We start from the raw sequence: 19,453 nt of genomic DNA on the forward strand, positions 1-19,453 counted from the left end.
CTACATTTTAGATTTTTAAGTCAAGGTCTCCCTTTGTAGCCCATGCTGCCTTAGAACTCCCTATTTTGCCAAGGTTCAACCTAAACTCACAGTCTTCCTCCCCTACCCAAATGATGGATGATGGGTATGTGGCATTATGCTCACCTGTTCTGATTAAGCCCCAAGATTACATCTATCTCTCTCTATATATATAAATAATTTGTACTTAAATTAAAAAATAAACTAAATATCCAAAGTATCTGGTACAGCAAAATGCCATATAAATAATTTTATTTGTTTACATCTTTAGAGTTAAATCACTACTTTGGATGCCTCCAATTTTAAGTTTAAGATAATGTCATTAGGGCTGAAGAAAATATTTGCAAATGAAATGCTATAGAGAGCCACCCAGTTTTTCAAGAACTGTCAAAGATATTAGAAATTGATATTATGATGATAATAATCTATACATTGTCAAAGAGTTTCAAATTCTTTGTACATTTGAATAAAATTATACCAGTTGTGGCAGTACATACAATCTCTGTATTTACAGGTGAAGGTAAAATGATTGAAATTTCAAGGTTCTCCTTGCACACATAATGAGATTGAAGCCAGTCTCTCCTATGTGAGACCCTGTCTCAAAAAAACAAAACAAAACAAAAAACCCAAACAACAACAACAACAACAGAACAAAACAAAACAAAAATAAACAAACCAAAAAGAGAAAAAATGCTATAAAGCCAGGCATGAGGTTGTATGCTTGTAGTCAACACTTTAGAGGCCAGCTTGGGCTACATAATAAGTTCCAGGCCAGCCTTAGCTACACAATGTGACTCCAGCTTAAAAAAAAATTCTGGGCTGGCTATAGTGTTACATATATTTAATCCCAGAAATTGGGAGGCAGAGGCAGGTGGATGTTTATGAGTCTGAGACTAGCCTGGGCTACATAGTGGGTTTCAGGCCAAACAAGACTATATAGTGTGACCCGCTTTAAAAAAAAAAATTCTCACTAGTGTGGTGTCTCATGTCTGCTATTCCGACTCGAGAGGTAAAGACTAGAGAGATTCAAGGTTATCCTCATCTAATTTGAATTTGCAGCCCATCAAGGCTATAAGACCCTGTATCAATAAACCTAAAGAACGGTCTGAGGTTATGGCTTAGTTGGCAGAGTGCTTGCCTCCCACACAGAAACCCCTGTGTTAAATCCCTAACATGCTGAAACATCTGTAATCCCAGCACATGGGAGGAGGAGGCAAGAAGATCAGAAGTGTGGGTCATCCTCAGCCCAGAGCACACGAGAGCCTGTCTCAAAACCAAAAGAAATTCTACACTCCACAAGTGTTTGCAACAGCACCTCAGACATTTACTAGTGTGGGATCTTGTATGGGTCACTCTTGTTAGTGTGCCTTCTATTTATAAAACCGAGTTAATGCCATCTCCCCAAGGACTCTTGGGCCCAGCAAGGGATCTGACACTTGGAAAACACTTGGTAAGATTTGTTCTCTTTGCTCCCCCAAGCCACAGGCTAAATCAGACCGTCCTTTTCCAATGGAAAGCACTTTTTGTGCATCTACAGTGAACCAGTTTTTGAGAAACACACTTGACATTTCTCACTGCAGTGGCCCTTGGGCTCACTGTGAACTTGCAAAAATGGCTCAGCAGCAATGGGAAGAACGCAGAGCTGTGCACTGGGGCTGTGGGGACTTCAGCAAGCGCAGGAGAGAGCCGCCCGCCCCCTTTCTCCTGTGTGCTCATTAAGCACCCTACTCCAGTCCTACGCCACAAACCTCGGGATCTAGGTCATCTAGAACATTTTCCAACTGTTTCAGTTCCTCTTCTGAGAGTTTGCCAAGGAGCTCGTCCTCGTCGATGTTCTTGTATTTCTCCAGCCCTTTTTGAAAGGGAAGCGCCATGGTTTCCAAGGTACACCTTTCTCACACGCCTTTGAGCGGGCCAGCTTCCGGAAACTTCACACTACCACTGACAAAGAGAAACACTGTCATCTCCTTACTGTACACTGAAAAAATTAGTAACAGACTGTGCCAGGCTCGCAATGGAATCTACTGTACAGACAATTGACCCGAAAGGCAGTATTACTCTAATTTCCAGAGTCGACCACAGCTTGCAAGATTTTCACTCAGAGCACATTATCCCAACCATTTCCCTGAGTAGAGCAACCCTGTAAGGAAGACTGCAAGATGCCATCACTGGATTTTACAGACCGCGACTGAGACGATGGTGACCAGAAACTTTGCTACTGGAGGTGCGCCTGGCTTCTGTTTCCCAGGGTAGTGAGTGCTTTTCCATTCTACTACAAAACCTCTCCTAGCTTTCCACTGAGAGCAGGCGAAGAACAATGACCAATTGTATGGCAGTTGTAAGCAGCATACTTGTGCCCTTTCAGGGTAGAGAGCGCTGTGGAGAACACAGAATGGGACTCATTCAGGAAAGAGTTTAGAGGCTCTGGGTGAGAACACATTGTCCCTTAAGTCCACGCAATGAAACCAAGAGACGTTCTAAAGCTCTGGTCACACTGTTACTCTCTCTTGTCTTCTTTTCTTATCTTCCAATATTTAATGATGTCTTTGAGAGTATTCCAATAGTTTTTTTTTTTAATTCACTTGAAAGTTCCTACCTTTAAATAATGACCTCCATCACATCTATCCACTAGCACCTCCCACCAATGCCTCCTAGTGCCCCACCCTGCCTCCCCCCTAGCTTCACATCCTCTTTATTTTGGTTGCTATCATCTCTGCAGTTATTCTTCCTAATTGCTCTTTCTTTATACTGCTAAGACATTCTCTTCCAGTCTTTCATTCCTCCGAAATGCCTCCTTCTTGAACTTTCCTAGCCAATGCAAGTTTTTCCTCAGCCCCTGGCAGAAAATTCTTCAGATCTTCCCCAGCAAGACAACTCAGCATTCTGTGTTCAGTCAGCTCTTCCAGTGCAGTGAGAATTTGCTGTATACCTGCTACTACCAAGTACAATTCTAGAAAAGCTCCCTCTAGGAAGGTCAAAGCTTAGTGAGACAGACACACAGACGGCAACAATGCCGTGCCATGAGTGTTAACAATAATGTCCGAAGTCGGCTGAAAATTTTTGGATAAGGGAAGGGGAAGGTTTGAGAGTCATCCGAAAAAGAGACTGTCATTGAGCCTTGAAGGAAGAGGTCCTAAGGAGGACATACATGTGCAAGAACCACCTAGGATAGAGCAGGGCATACACAGAAACACAGGATAGGAAAGAACACCATGGGTTGGTGGAATGGGTTGGGGTGGCTAGGGGGAGGATTGGTTGACTGGGAGAAATGGGATATTGGTGAAAGTTATGTATGATGCCTAAGGGACCTGGATCTTACCAACTGAGCTATCTCTCTAGCTCTAAATTAACAACCTCTCACAGGGAAAGTAGTCCGTATTGTCTGGGTGGTCCCAATTTACTCCAAAGTATTCAGGTGATAGAAGAGAAAGCCAAGTGGTCATGGCTGGAACAGAAGGTCAGAACATCATGATTTGGAGCTTTAAAGATGCAGGAAGGGCCAGGAGAAGAGGAAGTGAGGACTCTGGAAGTTGAAATAAGTTAGGACTTTCCCCCTACAGCCTTCAGAGAGGCATAAGGTCTCGCTGACACCAGCAAACTCCTCTTTAACTTCTGAAGGGATGACACATTCATATTGTTTTAAGCAACTGAATTTGTTCTTTGTCATGACAGCGATACAGAAACGAATATACTCTCTCCCAAATGTTCTCATCTCCAGGGTAACTGTTCTAGAATCCTTGGTTTGTCCTTCATTTCTGCTGGCCCCTCTGCTCTGGGCCTCAGGAGTACTATCTGACTCAGATGGCCCTTTCTGCCTTCTGTTTGACCAACAGGAGGCACCAGCGGCAAAGAGGAGGACACAGTGGGGGTGGGGAGGGTGGGGAGGGTGGGGAGAGGCTGTTTCAGAAGACCATGTCTTCCCAAGGCCACCCTCTTGCTGGCTTCAGGCCTCAGGGGTGGTAAAGGGCCTCTGTGATGACTCTTGCCAGATTTCTGCCTTGTTGGTTCTCTAAAGCTTCCTAAATCTTTGTAAATAGCCTCTTTATTGAAATCTCCTCAAGTTATTCGGTCTGAGCCCACCCTCTGCTTCTTGTCGGGAAGTTGGCAGATGTGGCACCATGGCTTGGAATGTCCCCTTCTCTTTGTGCACTGCCTCTGAGGCCTGGCTAAGATCCCGAGCTCTGCAGGACTACAGGATTGAGGGAGGGAAGCTGTGGGCCACTGAGCCCAGCCACTCAGGCAGCTCCAGGCTTTCTCTCACCACTCTTCTCTGTCTTTCTTCAAGTTTCTCTTCCTCTGCCTTAGATGCTGGTATCCTTCAGAGTCTCACCTTAGGAGTTACATACTTTTTGAGTGGCCTTTCACTGCCCCAAGGATGAAGTTCAAATTCACACTCTGGCTTCTGTAGATTCATCCTCAAAATCACCCTGGGTGTTTATTTGCCTTGAAGTTTTAATTATTATCTACATTCTGCTAACTTTAAAATCCCTATCTGTATCCTAAGTTTAGTCCCTCAGAACCAGATCTGAGTTATCTAACCAAAATCTCCCCTTGGCTACCTCAGACCCTGAAAATATACCAGAAAAGCCCTCACGTACTCTTTCCTCCTCTAGAATCTCAAGAAGTTGTTTCCAAAGCCAGGGTGCCATCCTGGCCATTTTCCCTTCCCCTCTCTTCCAGGCATCACTTGGAAATCTCATCCTTACAGAATGATGGGGAGCTGCATCTCCATCTCCATCCATGCCCAGGCCCGGCCCTTCATCTTCTGAACATTCTATACACAGTGCTCAAAGGGATCTTTTTGAAATCTCCTAGTGGCTTCCTGTTGCCCTGAGGATGAAGCCACTCTGGCCTCTGCAGTTCTACCTCCTCCTGCACGGCGTCCCCAACGTCCTCCTGGATCCAGCCTCCTAGACCATTTCCAATCCCTGGAACATAAATGCATGTTCCCTCTGCTCAGAGCCCTAAGAACCCCTCCTCACATCCCACCCCTGTCTGACTCTGCCAGACTCATCTTCCAGTGTCAATGTGAGCTTTATTCCTTCCATCAGATCAGACCTTGGGTCAAAATCTGGGTCACTTGCTGCCCCCCCCCCCGACTACAACTTGGCTTCAGCACAGTTATTTGCTAATTTCTGGGAGGGTGGAGACAATATAACAATCTATATAAAAATCTTGGCTCCCAGCACAGACTTTGACCCATAGTAAACATCCAATAAATATTGATGTCAAATGAAGGAAATGAGCTCAGACTAGTGAGGTGGACATGGGTCCAGAGATGTTTCCCCTCACCCTACCCCTCCGTGGAGCCTGCTGGGATCACCTAAGCACACAGGATTCGCTCCTCTCCTTAGATCTGCTTTGCTCAAGCCGCCCATTTAACATCCGTCACTCGCTATCTTTCATGCATGTCACTATAGTGTTCTCTCTCCACAACCTTCCAGGAAGCAGGGGCCACACTGTAATTCTCAGTGATTCCAGATTTCTAAAGTTCAGGCTTGCATATTCACTCAACAAATGTCTACTGAAGGCCCACCTTCTCCAAACGCTGCTGGAACTCAGCAGCGACCAAACAGATGGTACTGGGTGCTAACTGTAATCCACAAGGGAAAGAAGACCAAGCAATGACAGTCACAATTAAACCACCAACAGTGTCCATCAAAGCAAACTTCACAGGCTACAGCAAGGTGCCTGGGGGGCTCAGAGCCAGAGGGGAAAAGAGAGTTCTATCTGTTTAGAGCACAAAACCGACCTGAAGGTCCAAAGAGAACCTTGAATTACTGGTGAAGTGTTTGGTTTGTTTTGTTTGAACCAAGCTCTTTGCACTATAGCCTAGGTTAGCCTGGAATTCACTGTGTAGCCTGGAGCTGGCCTCAAACTTACAGCAATTTTCCCTCAGTCTGGGTTGTTAACTACAGGTACACACAGCAAAACCCAGCTACATTATTATTATTATTATTATTATTATTATTATTATTATTTTATTTTATTGTATTATCATCATCGTTATTATTTTTAATCATTTTTGGGACAGAGGCAGGAGGACTGATAGATAAAGTTTGAGGCCAGCCTGGTCTAATACAGTATGAGTCCCATCTCAAAACCAAACTAAACTCTTTAAAACAAACACAGGTATGCTGTAGAGAAGAATATTCACGCCTAACGTCAAATCTCTGATTTCCCAGTGTAGTCACGCAGGCCCTGCTGGGCTCACATCTGTTTCCCCTCCCGGGAGTGATGAGACAGTGGAAAGTTTGCAAAGTCCTCCCGCAGCCTCTCGTCCAGCCTCCTCCAGCCGGTGTCTATCCCATGGCAAACATTCAACACGCAACAGGATCCTAAATCACACCCTGGGTGGAGCACGTGCCTCTGAGGCTTCCAGGAGCCCAGGTGGGCAAACACAGAGCCTATTAGCAAACTGGAAAATGGGAGTGACCCCGAGCTGCAGGAAGGGCCTCTTCCTGTTACCCAGAAACACAAGCCCTGGGAAGGAAAGTTAAGAGCACGCTCTTCTTTGCTTCTTTTTCCACTGTTTTGTTAACACAACTATGCTACGAACGAGGAAAATCAGCTACAACATGAAGGGCCCAGCCTTTTATGTTCTCTACACCAAGACAGACCCAAACCCGAGCCGCTGAATTTCTGAATCGGTAAATGATGACAATCTTTAGTTGTTTAATATACCTTCATTATTTCACGAGACTTGAAAAAATAATCATGAATAGATTTGCACAGGAGTCAAGCCACGCTTTCTAAAACTAATAAACAGAATATCATGAGTTTATCAAACCCCTCTAACGAAACATTCCTGCATACTTAATTCATCTCTTTTTTTTTTTTTTTTTTTTCTGGGTTGGGGTGAGACAGGATCTCGCTATATAGCCTAGGCTGGCCTTTGGAAATCACTCTGTAGACCAGGCTGGCCTCAAACTTATAGAGATCCTCCTGCCTCTGCCTCCAGAGTGCTAGTCTTAAAGGTGAGGGCAACACATACTTTAATTAATCTCTAGATGCCAGACAAATGTAAAGATGTGACGATTATAGCCTGGGTTCTGACACCTAGCTATTTGAAGGCAGGTCAGTGAAATCTTTTGTGGTGGTTGTTGTGAACTGCCAAACGAAGCTAGGCATGACTGAGCAGGCTTGATACCAGAGCACTCAGAGGTGGAGGTAAAAGATCAGAAATTTGGGGCTAGACTCAGTACACAGTTTGAGTTGGAGGATAACCTGGACTACACAAGACTGTCTTTCTCTGAGAAATAACTGTCAGAGGATTAAAAACACAGAAACTTCAAGGGAAATTTTCTAGCAAAAAAAAAAAAATTATAGCAAAGCAAAGGGACTGAGCAGGCAGAAAGGGCAGGGAGGGCCTGATACTAGCAGATTCACAAAGTGCTTCTAGCCAAAACTATTTATTCTTTTTGTTTTTTTTTAAAATTTTATTTATTTATTCATTTATTCATTTACTCATTCATTCATTCATTCTTTTTTTTTTTTTTTTTTTTTTTTTTTTTTTTTTTTTTTTTTTTTTGGTTTTTCGAGTCAGGGTTTTTCTATATAGCCCTTGTTGTCCTAGAACTCAGTCTGTAGACCAGGCTGACCTCAAACTCAGAAATCTGCCTGCCTCTGCCTCCCAAGTACTGGGATTAAAGGCATGTGTCACCACTGCCCTGCAAAAAAAGATTTATTTTTATTTTTAAGATGTATTTATTTATTTTATGCATATGAATAGACTGTAGCTGTACATATGGTTGTGAGCCACCATGTGGTTGCTGAGACTTGAACTCAGGACCTTCAGAAGAGCAGTCAGTGCTCTTACCCGCTGAGCCATCTCTCTCCAGCCCTTATTTATTCTTGTTTCCTAGTTTTATAGCACAAAAACTGTCAAGAGGTTTCCAGCTTGAAAATAGTCATCTCTCATAACAACGGACCCAGAAAAGAAGGTTCCTTTTTAGTTTACAAAACACAGAAGGCCTTGTAGTCACAGCCAAGTGCATGACCTTGGAGGTAACCAGCCCAGGGCCTCAAGATGAAGATGCACACAGAACTGACGACCTTCCCTCTGCAGCCACACATCCCTTCACCTCAGGGCACCATCTGGAGGAATGCATCATCAGGCAAATTGTATTGTGCTAACACGTATCAAACACAGTCTTAAAATAGATATATTGAATCAGGTGATGTAATCCATAGAACCCCTTTCGTGCATGGGCTCTACCGCTGAGACATCATCACATGACTCTGTTTCATGGGATGCAGGTGATACTTGGGGCATTATGGTATTGTGAGGTACAGTGCCTAGTATGTGCAAGTTCTCACTGATGATTCTCTTTGGTTTGAGAGCAGTTTTTTTTTTTGGGAAGTATCTTTTCCCTTGTTTTCCTTACTAAGATTAAATACGGAGAAACAGCATCATAGCTGAGTCTCAAATTAGCACTGCGGAGTGTAGCAAGCCTCCATGGTTGGTGGTCACCCAAACTGATGTAGATTTCCACCTGAGCAGGAGGTAGCCAAGACTTCCCAGCTCCGGCAGAAGCTCTTTCACATGGGAGCCTTACGCCTCCCTTCCTCGGCTACCGCTTGATTGCTAATTCTCTTGATGGGTCCTACACCCTGCTGCAGCATCTCCCTCTTGGTTGAGTTCTATTCTGAGGTGTTCCCATTCCTTTTTGCTATTATGCCTTTCTCTCCTCCCACTGAGTCAAGGTTTTGCCATGGAGCCCTGGAAGGCTGGAACTCCTTGAAGACCAGGTTAGCTTTTTCTTTGTTAGTAATGGTGACTATATAAGAGGTAGAACACCATGCCTTGCTGAGTTCCCGTTTCTAGATCTGTATCTAGATTCTTTACCTTGTATTTCGGCTTTTCTGGTTTTTAACTGCCTGACATTGTTATTACAGTTATAATTATTTTAAATATTAATTTACTTTTGTGGATTAGTATTTCTGCCTGCAGGTATGTATGTGTATGTGTGTGTATACACACACACACACACACACACACACACACACACACACACACACACACACAGTGTCTGAGGATACCAGAAGGTGTTGGGTCCTCTGAAACTGGAGTTACAGACAGTTGTTAGCTGCCATGTGGGTGCTGGGAATCAAACCCAGGTCCTCCGCAAGAGCAAAAAGTGCTGAGCTATTTTTCCAACTCTATCATTGTCTTTATTGTCATCGTCCTCAAGACAGGGTCTCATGTGTCCCTTGCTGTCCTTGAGGGCCCGATCCTTTTGTCTCAGCAGTTCCAGTTTCATGTTGGTTTTAGAAGGTCCCTCATCCAGCCTTTGGGAATTTAAAAACTTCTAACTTCCTAACACCATGGGTTTCCTGTTTCTGTCCTTTGATTCATTTGTTTTCCTGGATTCTGCCTGTTCTTGTGGTCTTTGATCTACCTATCTCTTTTTCTTGGGCACTGATCAGCTAAGTTCTGATTTATGCATTGTTAGGATCCGTGGGTGTCATGGGCCACTTGACTCAGGATGGAAGGCAAGCCATGCGGCGACTGGTGTGCAACGGCACTGCCAATCAGAATGGCTTCTATAAACAAAAGTGCTGTCCATGCCCAATGACACCAGCTACATGCTAGCCATGCTCACGAGACTCCAGAGTCCTCCAAGTGATATGATGAAGGGCCTTTTGGTTCTTCCTCAGGGTTGGGATGCCAATTTGGCGATATTTTCATGTCCAGGCTTGGCAAAGCTGGTCTTACATCGTGTTCAGGAACTCCTGTTGCTCACAGTCCTAGAAGCAACCTTTTCACTAACCTAGGTGTCCTTCAGGGAACCAGGTAATATACATGAAAAAAATAATCAGTAGGAAAACCTTTCTTCCTTTCCTTTCCTTCCGTCCAACCTCCTCTCTCTCTTCCTAGCAGGGTGAAGGGCAGCGTTAAAGCAGATCTTACTATGCAGAGGCTGGCCTAGAACTTGCTATTCAGCCCAGATAGACCTTGACATTGTGATCCTTCTGTATCTGTGTGTTGGGATTAAAGCACGTGTCACCATACCCAAGGGATAGGGTAATCTTGATACTCGAACAGGAAGGTTGAAAATATAAGAGCAAAAATAATAATCAAATACAGTTCTCAGAGACGTGCTGAAATATAGGGCCTAGTTCAAGGAACTTACACTGGCTATAGAGGGAGAAGACACAGTATCAGCTCCATTGACGAGCCAGAAATGCCCCTCCCTTTACACAGCCACAAAGCCTTCAAAGTTGTATATAAAACTGAATGGTTTTGTTGTTGTTTATTGTTTTTTATTTATTACTGTTTTATTGTTTCACTATGTAGTCTTGGCTGGCCTGAGATTCATTACTTAGACCAGGCTGGCCTGGAATTCACAAGAGACCCACCTGCCTCTGCTTCCTGTGTGCTGGGATTCAAGGCGTTTACCACCACACTCAGCAATTATAATTGACTTTTTGATGTACTTAAAGTAAAACTTATTGATAATAAAAAACAATCAGAAGAGTTTATAGGAAGAAACAGGAAATTAAGGTTAGGAAAGAATACTGGGGTCAAATGATTCATGAAAACTAGAACCTGAAGTCTGAATTCTAACCTTCTAAGTAATGAGAAACACAGATGACAATATTATGATCTATTCTTACTTACAAGAATATTCTGGCCATCCACTCAAAAATATATTGAAGGTAGAATTTCTCAAGGTGGGTTCTACTCAATGCTAGCCAGTTTTTCAAAATGCATGTGTGTGAAATATACATAAAGTTGTATAATATATTTTTCACAGAGCTTGGAAGACATTGTGTACCATATTTTACAGAATTTCCCTCCCTACCTCCAGATCCAAGAACTCAGTGGTCATTAACCCATAAAAAGCTCTGACCATGAAGACTAAACCAACTTTCCTGGATCTGATTAGATATTTTTCTTTTTTAAAAAGATTTATTCATTATTATATGTAAGTACACTGTAGCTGTCTTCAGACACACCAGAAGAGGGCGTCAGATCTCATTAGGGATGGTTGTGAGCCACCATGTGGTTGCTGGGATTTGAACTCAGGACCTTCAGAAGAGCAGTCAGTGCTCTTAAGTGCTGAGCCATCTCGCCAGCCCCTCCCTTAGATATTTTTTCTTGTAACACTAACAATATTCTAAGTGTTTGGAAGTACAACAGCTAAGAGAGTCACAGAACACTAACATATGCTACTACCAACACATATCCAAGTAAACATCTCTCTCTCTCTCTCTCTCTCTCTCTCTCTCTCTCTCTCTCTCTCTCTCACACACACACACACACACACACACGATCTAGCTATAGAAAAATTAATCTTGAACAAAAGGGGTCTGTATCAGAGAGACTAAATGCAGTATCATGTATGTGTGTGTGTGTGTGTGTGTGTGTGTGTGTGTGTGTGTGTGTGTATGTATATATGTATGTATGTATGTATGTAATTAGGTTTAGACCAGGCCTCACCCTGTAGCCTTAATTAACTTGGAACTCACTATGTAGATCAGGCTAGCCTGGAACTTGTGATGAGACTCCCACCTTTGCTTCTTGAATGCTAGGATTAGGGGCATGAGCCATCAAACCTGGTTGTATCTTAAGAGTTCTTTCTTTTCTTTTCTTTTCTTTTCTTTTCTTTTCTTTTCTTTTCTTTTCTTTTCTTTCTTTCTTTTTTTTTTTGTCTGCAGTAGAAAGTCTTCTGCATATACCTTTTAGAATTTTCTCTGAACCAGGTATAGTCTATAAGTCCATATAACCTTTCACACAAGGTTACATGTGATTTACTCACAAAAGGACAAGGAGGAAACTCCACTATTTAAGTTCTATCAGAAACTAAACCAGTTACTTCCCCAGCATTTTCTAACCCAAAGTAAAATGAACTACCATTTGATGCTGGCTAGAACTTACATTCTCAGACTTCCTTACATACTGTCACAGATCCCAGATGTGAAAGGGAAAAAGAAAGCTGGACCCTGAGACCAGTCACCCAAGCCACACAGGAGGGTGAGGCAGAAGGATCAAGAGTTCAAGGCTTGCCTGAACAACTTGTTGAGACTTTAATTCAAAATAAAAGACAAAAGAAGGCTGAGGCCGGGTGGCACACACCTTCCATCTCAGCACTTAGGAGGCAGAGGCAAGGCAGAACTCTGAGTTCAAGGCTAGCCTGATCTACAGATTGAGTTCCAGGACAGCAAGGACTACCCAGAGAATCCCTGTCTTAACACCTGCCCCCAAAGAAAACCAACCAACCAATCAACCAATCAACCAACCAACCAACCAACCAAAAAAAAAAAAAAATTACAACCACCAACAGAAAACAAAACAAAACAAAACCCAACCAAACAACCAAACAAATAAAAGGTTTCAACTGTGGCTCAGTGATAGAACACTCGCCTAGGATGTGTGGGCCTCATCTTCAATCTCCAGTCCCACATGAGTGGAGAGGAGAGAATTCTTTCAGGGTAGTTCTTAGCTAGGGCAAGAACTGTTGAGTGTTGGGAATGAACTAACACAGAGGCTACACTAATAACAGTGATTTCCACATCACTACTTTAACCAACTGCAGGTCAAATTATCTTTAAAAAACAAAAATGTCTGACGCTATAGTTCACTGGTAGAGGGCTTTCCTAGCAAGACGCTGGGTTCATTCCTAGAGCGCCTCTACTGCGTGTTCCTTTTTGTTATCAATCCAAAAAAGAGGCACACAAGGTTACAGAATGACAATATATGAGGTATAAGTAGCTCAGGGAGGCTTTAGACATCCCAGGAGAATACCTCAGGTTACATGCAAATACTGTGATAGTTTTTAAAAAGGACTTGGTGGGGGGTGGTTTTCTATGACAATTTTCCCACAGACACCAAGTATATAATGACATTTTGAGTTAAAGCTAGAGGATTCATCTCTTAAGGATAAATGATCAAGAAGAACCAAAGGAAGCAAATTTTTCCTGACTCCATTAACATCTCTGGGGAGATTTTTATGTCTTGCTTGGGAATTTGGAGTTAAGAACTTTCTGTCAGACTCATCCAGCAGTCTGTCCATATTCACAAAGTCTTCTACAGCCTTTTCTATTTGTTCCCTTTGTTTTTTGTTTTTTAAAATTCACCTCCAATTTCTTATTTAAAAAGTTCAAATCTAAGCCAGGTGGTGGTGGTGCATACCTTTAGTCCTAGGACTTGGGAGGCAGAGGCAGGTGGATCTCTAAGTTCAAGGTTAGCCTGGTCTAACAGCTATTTCCAGGGCAGCCAGGTTTACACTCTTGTCTCCTAAAGGAAAAAAAAAAAGAAAGGAAGGAAGGAAGGAAGGAAGGAAGGAAGGAAGGAAGGAAGGAAGGGAAGGAAAAAAGAAAAAAGGTTCAAATCTACAAAAGAGTGGAACAAAATCCAGCTGTATTCTGCCATTCTTGGTTCACCAACTCTCATCACTGTCCTCAACTTGCTCTACCACCACAGACTGTTCTGTTGAGTGTTCTAGATCCTAATGTGCTTCATCTCTAAAATCTGAAGCTTTCATAGTCTCAGAAAGTGCTCTGTGTGCTGTCACCAATGGATTACTCAAACAGTGGACCCTAATGCTTTCATACTGACCTACCAGTTCCTATAGACGTACATTAGTGCTGCTCTCAACTATGGCCAGAGAAGATTCCTCAAGAGCGGGCAGCAGTTAGTGCAGACTCATCATAACTGAAGTGCTGAGAATAAGTGACTTGTGGATGCTCGCCCTTAAATGGAACATCTATATCAACCACACGGAAACTCAGGGAGCATCATGGAAAGAAGCGGAAAGAGCCGGAGGATGGGGAGGAGTGCAGTGAAATAGCCTTCTAGACATGACAGCGGCTGCACTCATGAACCCACAGCAGCCGTGGTTACGAACGCACCATCTGCACATCAATGCAACAAGATCACCTAACTTTGGATTTAGCAGGTTACCAGCAGCAGCAGCCGCCGCCGCCGCCGCCGCAGCAGCAGCAGCAGCAAAGGCATGAAGATTGGAAGGGGACATATTGGGGGCTAAGGAGGAATCATCGATAGGATCTAGATACACTGTGTCAAATAATAAGTAAAGGTATTTAAAAATATTTAAAATTAAAAAAATTAGAACAATCGCCTATATACTACAATACCTTTACTGTATCTAAGAACAGTAATTCCATATTGTCTAACACACAGTGCATATTCAGGTATCTTGGACATCTCCAAATGATCTCTATTTCCTTCTTTATTTTGGATGCAAGGTTGAGACAGGGTCTCATTACATGTTGCCTGGCTTCCCTGGAACTCCCTATGCAGATCAGGCTTGCCTTAAACTCACAGAGTTCTATGTGCCCAGATTAAGGCAGGCCCTCCCACATCCTGCCCCAACAAATGATCTTTTACAACTATTGTTTTCTCATGTAGGAGCCAAAGTCCACCCACATACACCAATCCACAGTCACCTGCATTCCCACCTATGATAGCTGTTCCCTACCCCGGCATTAGGCTGGAATACTATATGGGTGCAATATAGATGGTCTTTTTCTTCTTCTTTTTGTTTTTTGAGACAGGGTTTCTCTGTATAGCCCTGGCTGTCCTGGAACTCACTTTGTAGACCAGACTGGCCTCGAACTCAGAAATCCGCCTGCCTCCGCCTCCCGAGTGCTGGGATTAAAGGTGCGCGCCACCACACCTGGCATAGATGGTCTTCTTATAGCAGGAGACCCACAAGAGATACCACCTTGACCTTGGGAGGATGGTGGGAAGTTCCTAATCTCTGCATTGTAAAGACACGTGCTCCCCCAGTATGATGCTCTGAAATAATATGAAATCCTGCTCACACTCCTCGTTCACTCAATGGTTTTGTACCAATTGGGGAGTTAGGTCAGTGTTGTACAGTGTGTCTCTCAGACCTACTATTGTGAATTCACTTTTCACACAATAACCCATCAGTACCATTCTCTCTCTCTCTCTCCTCACTGTATGTGTGTTCTCTCTGGCTATTGCTTGCTGGAGTCTCCTCCCCCACCTTCTTGCTGAGCACATTTGACAGCTCAGGCCCAGCCCTAGGGAGCCACTAACCTTTATCAGCTGATCGCAGTGTCTTCTGCAAACAAAACCACCACATTGTGACCCGCCAATTTATGTTAACATAAAAACCAAACCTTTGAGATATTTATTGACCTACACTGAAGAAAACAGAGGGAATCAGGCATTTTTAAAACAAAACAAAACAAAACTGGATTGGCTAAGCCCTGAAAAATCCTCCTGTTTCTTCTTTAAGGGAAAACTGTTCGCTCGGTTCCCATCAAGCTTTTTGTAAAAGTGTTAAACACTCTGGCCATTTTAGTACCTTGATACAAGAATCTAGGACGAAAAGAGGTTCAGGAACCATCTCACCAAGTATCTCATTTTACAGGGCAAACGCAGCTCAGAGAGGCGAGGGGGTCTGGCCCAGCATCCCTCAGCGCCTAGATGGTGGAGCTGCTATGGAAACCATGCTTTTGTAATACGCTCTCGTTTTCTGATGTTCTTTTTTCTCCCTTCCCAAGCGCATGGTGAATCAGATAGTTAATAGGCGCCGGAGAAACGATGGCGTTCTCGGCCTCTTTCCTGTAATTTGCATTTTAGCCGCATCACCTTCCCACCTTTTAATATTTTAAAATAAAAATTCCCAGAGCCTTTTAAAAAAATCATTCCCCTCCCCCAAAACCGACCTTTTTTTTTTTTTTTTTTTTGCAGGTTAACAGGTTAAAGCAAGGAAGCCTCGGAAAGACACAGACCAGCATGATTTTAACCAGGAAGAATAAGAAAAGATTCTCTGGGACCTGCTCAGAGAGGCTTTCTGAAGGCTGATGCGTCCTTGTGACAGCTCCGGGGATCTCAGAAAAGATGCCGGCCCGACTCCTCCCTTCCCAGGCTCTTGCTCAAATGAGGCCGCGAGATGCCCAAGACTCAGAGAGCTTATCATACACCAGGTCCACCGGAGAAGAGAAAATGGGAAACAAAGCCTAAGGTGGAAAACCCCAGCTCCGTAGACCCGAGCGACTGGAGACCGCGCCCTCTCTGCATCTGCGCGTGGACTGCGGCGCTGAGGGTCTGCGGGGCTGCAGGGCACAGTGCAACCGGTACCCACACTCATCCCCAGCCGCCCGGCTCCGTCCCCTGCCACCACGCGCACCCGTAGCTCGGGTTCAAGCCGCTGTGGGCTGCACTTAGCGGCGCGCCACGCTATGGAGCATCCTCCCGTGGACACGCTAAACGGGGGACCGGGGTGCTTCAGACAGGCTGCCCCGACAGTCCCCTCCTGCCCCAGGTTCTCACCTTTGCTTGTGCCCATCCCGAAGCGGAAGGTCCTGCCCAGCAGTCTTACAGCCGGGAGTGAGCGGGTCCGACCAGCAGGGGCGGCGCCGTGGCCCCAGGCTGGAGCTGCGATCAACAGGCGGCTCCCGGCCGGGCGCGGCGCGGGGCGCGGGGCGCGCGGCTGCAGCGGGGCAGCCTGGGAAGCGTAGTTCCGGCGGCGCGCGGTGGCCACACCCAGAGAGGACCCCTTGCCCGGGCCGCAGCTGGGTCTCCCAATGACGCGATGGCCTCGCAGGGTCCTCCAGTAGAATCTAGAGCTACAAGCGCCAGCACGCTGCGAGGCAGGTGGAGCCTGGGCTTGGGGGAAGCTGGGTAGGCTCTGTGGACTGACTCAGGATCATTGACGCCATGGGTGGCAGAAGCTTGACAAGACTGGACCGCTGAGCATCTTTCTGGGCAGCCTCATGAAGGCCCACTTTGGACCAAGCTCAGGAACAGACCAGGCCTGCCTTAGGATTTACTGGCTGGGTGTAGGTGTGGGAAGAACTAGATGGGTTAATTGCTTAAGAGGGGTTGGAAAGCTAACTGAGGTTTGGGGAGCGGGATAAAAGTTTTGGTTTGGGAGTGCTAGGGAACTGACACCTACACACTGGCTTCACACTGGACATTGGATTCGAGACTCATTCCCTGTAAAATGTTTACAGCTTAAAGATGCGGTGTGGGAGTCAACAACCGCAGGTCTGTCTGTACTAAGAGCACACACACTCCGGAGTCTTTCATTGTGGTTACAGAAGACATTCTTTGGATGCAGTCTCTGATGGAAAAGTCCTACAAAAAGTGCTATGCAAAAGATAACTGCGTCTCTGGCCCGGGTAGAAGTTAAAACTCCCTGGGTTTATTACTGAGGGTTTTTTAGCAGGCTAACCTGAAATGACCGTTCTCTCTGTCTGAGTCTTAGGAACTACAGAATATTATCTTGTTTCTGGGGCATGAAAGTTGAATGGGACGAATCCCTGATTGTGGAAGTGCATAGCATAATGGGTTCCTTCCAGAAACTTATTTTTGAGAACGAGTCCTATCATGTAGCCTAGGCTGGTCTTTAACCTCCTAGTCTTCTTGCTTTTGTTTCCTGAGGCCCGGGATTACAGGTATATACCACCATACACACAATAGAGGCATTTGCTAATTCGATAAGGTTGCTTTCCATCTAACTCCTCGTTGGGTACTTTCAGTATAACATTTGAAGGGTACTTGACAGTTATAGCTGTTCTGAGTTGTTGTTTTTCCCCAAGTTGCTCCATGCAGTATTTCACTGTATGGTGGGATTTGTGTTATGTTGGGATTACTGCAGGAACACGAACTAGAGAGATGGGTGCCTCAGGGCTGACTGGATCTGTAGTAGACCAAGAATGGGTGAGGGTGAACTTGAATGGCTGCTATCTGGGGTGAGGTACGCAATGGTCACATGGCTGAAATAAAAAAAACATGCAGCAGAAATCCTAAAGTAAAAAATAATAGCAGCAACTTTGCATGCATGTGAAACATATGCCTTCCTATTCATATATATATATATATATATATATATATATATATATATATATTTGTAACAGTCCCATGGGATGAACAGAGGGAGTTTTTATGGGAGTTCAGAGTCATTCAAGAAAGAGAGGTGGTAGGATAGGCTTGTCCAGCTTCTCCAGTCATTAAGGACATCGTTCTCCCTTCTACTCTGGTCACTTCAGCAGTCCCTTTTGTACGTGTCAAAACAGGGATGTCCGGGGATGTGGCTTAGTCATTAACAGAACTTGATAACATTCCCAGAGGACACCAGTGTGGTTTCCAGCACCTACACAAGAAAGACCGCAACAGCTTGTGACTCTAACTATGCACTTCTCTGCCCTCCCAGGGCATCCCCCCACAAGTAATATGAACATTAACATAAATAAACAAAAAAACAGGCCAGTGGGTGGCTGAGTCAGAAAATTAAAAGCTGGCCTTTTAAGGCTCTGGAAACTAGGGTGGGGAACACAGGTATACCATGGCTGCTGAGAGACACCAGAGTCCATGGTCAGTTGTAACCCTGCATCCCCTTGTCAGAATGAAAAGAACGGGAGGGGTGACCAAGCCAGTTTAAATAATGTTCTCGAGTTTTCCTATGCTTTTATTATGTCAAATGTTCTGCATAACAGGATATCTGGCCTTTCTATGTTGTACATTCATCACAAATCATAGCCTTTTACTAAATAAAAATGGGGCTGTTTACAGATCAGATCAACAGTTTTACTAGAGAAAGGCACGATCTAAAGAAATCGAAGCACCTTTGTTCAGATCGGAGGAAAGAGAATCAGAGATACCTGGTAGCCGACTCTCTTCTGTGGCTGTGTCCTGGTCCTTCATAAAGAAAGAGCTGAGGGCTGGTGAGATGGCTCAGCAGGTAAGAGCACCCGACTGCTCTTCCAAAGGTGCAGAGTTCAAATCCCAGCAACCACATGGTGGCTCACAACCATCCTTAACAAGATCTGACTCCCTCTTCTGGAGTGTCTGAAGACAGCTACAGTGTACTTACATATAATAAATAAATAAATCTAAAAAAAAAAAAGCTGAATGTGATACAATGAATGGATCATGACTTCAGAAGCAGTCTGTGGAATGAAGAAGACACAGAAGTGATTTCTTATACTACCGTCATAGTTGGAAGACCAAGCAAAGATCAAGAGCCACACATAGGCTCTAGAAAGATATTGAAATTACATTAAATACAGTCGAGAAAAAAGAACATCTGGTCAACCTGTGTGTCCCACAAGGGCTAGAAGTGAGTAGATGCCAGTGGATATACAGATGTGGGAAGTAGGATACTTACTTAACTTCCCTTCTTTTCTCCACTAATTTATTTATCTATTCATTCTACATCCCGATAGATGCCTCCTGTCTTCTCTAACTTTCCTATTTTTAATACTAGCAATCAAAAAGCAGGCATGGTGGCACACACTTATAGTTCCAATGTTAGGGAGATGGAAGCAGGAATATCAAAAGATCAAGTTTACCCTCATCTACGTAGTAAGTTTAAGGTCAACCTGGGCTGTAGAGACCCTGTCTCAGAACCACAAACAAGCAGATAGACAGACATTAATAAGAAGTTTGGCCTGGAAGTGGACTTCTGTAATTCTAACACTTGGTAGC

The 19,453-nt window shown here is 44.3% G+C and overlaps 1 protein-coding gene across 1 annotated transcript in view; it reads right to left on the bottom strand.

The window, feature by feature from the left end:
* The window catches only part of Tmod2 (tropomodulin 2), a 37,330-nt gene extending 20,798 nt beyond the window's left edge, over nucleotides 1-16,532 (bottom strand). The window contains exons 1-2 of the mRNA XM_021206673.1: nucleotides 16,295-16,532; nucleotides 1,767-1,959 (exon numbers count right to left, since the gene is read on the bottom strand). Coding sequence (XP_021062332.1) covers nucleotides 1,767-1,892 — 126 coding nt within the window. The 5' untranslated portion in view covers nucleotides 1,893-1,959; nucleotides 16,295-16,532. The remainder of the gene's footprint in view (nucleotides 1-1,766; nucleotides 1,960-16,294) is intronic.
* Nucleotides 16,533-19,453: the final 2,921 nt, after the last annotated feature.

The sequence above is a fragment of the Mus pahari genome, chromosome 10 (genome assembly GCF_900095145.1).
Source record: "Mus pahari chromosome 10, PAHARI_EIJ_v1.1, whole genome shotgun sequence".
Classification (NCBI taxonomy): Eukaryota; Metazoa; Chordata; class Mammalia; order Rodentia; family Muridae; genus Mus; species Mus pahari.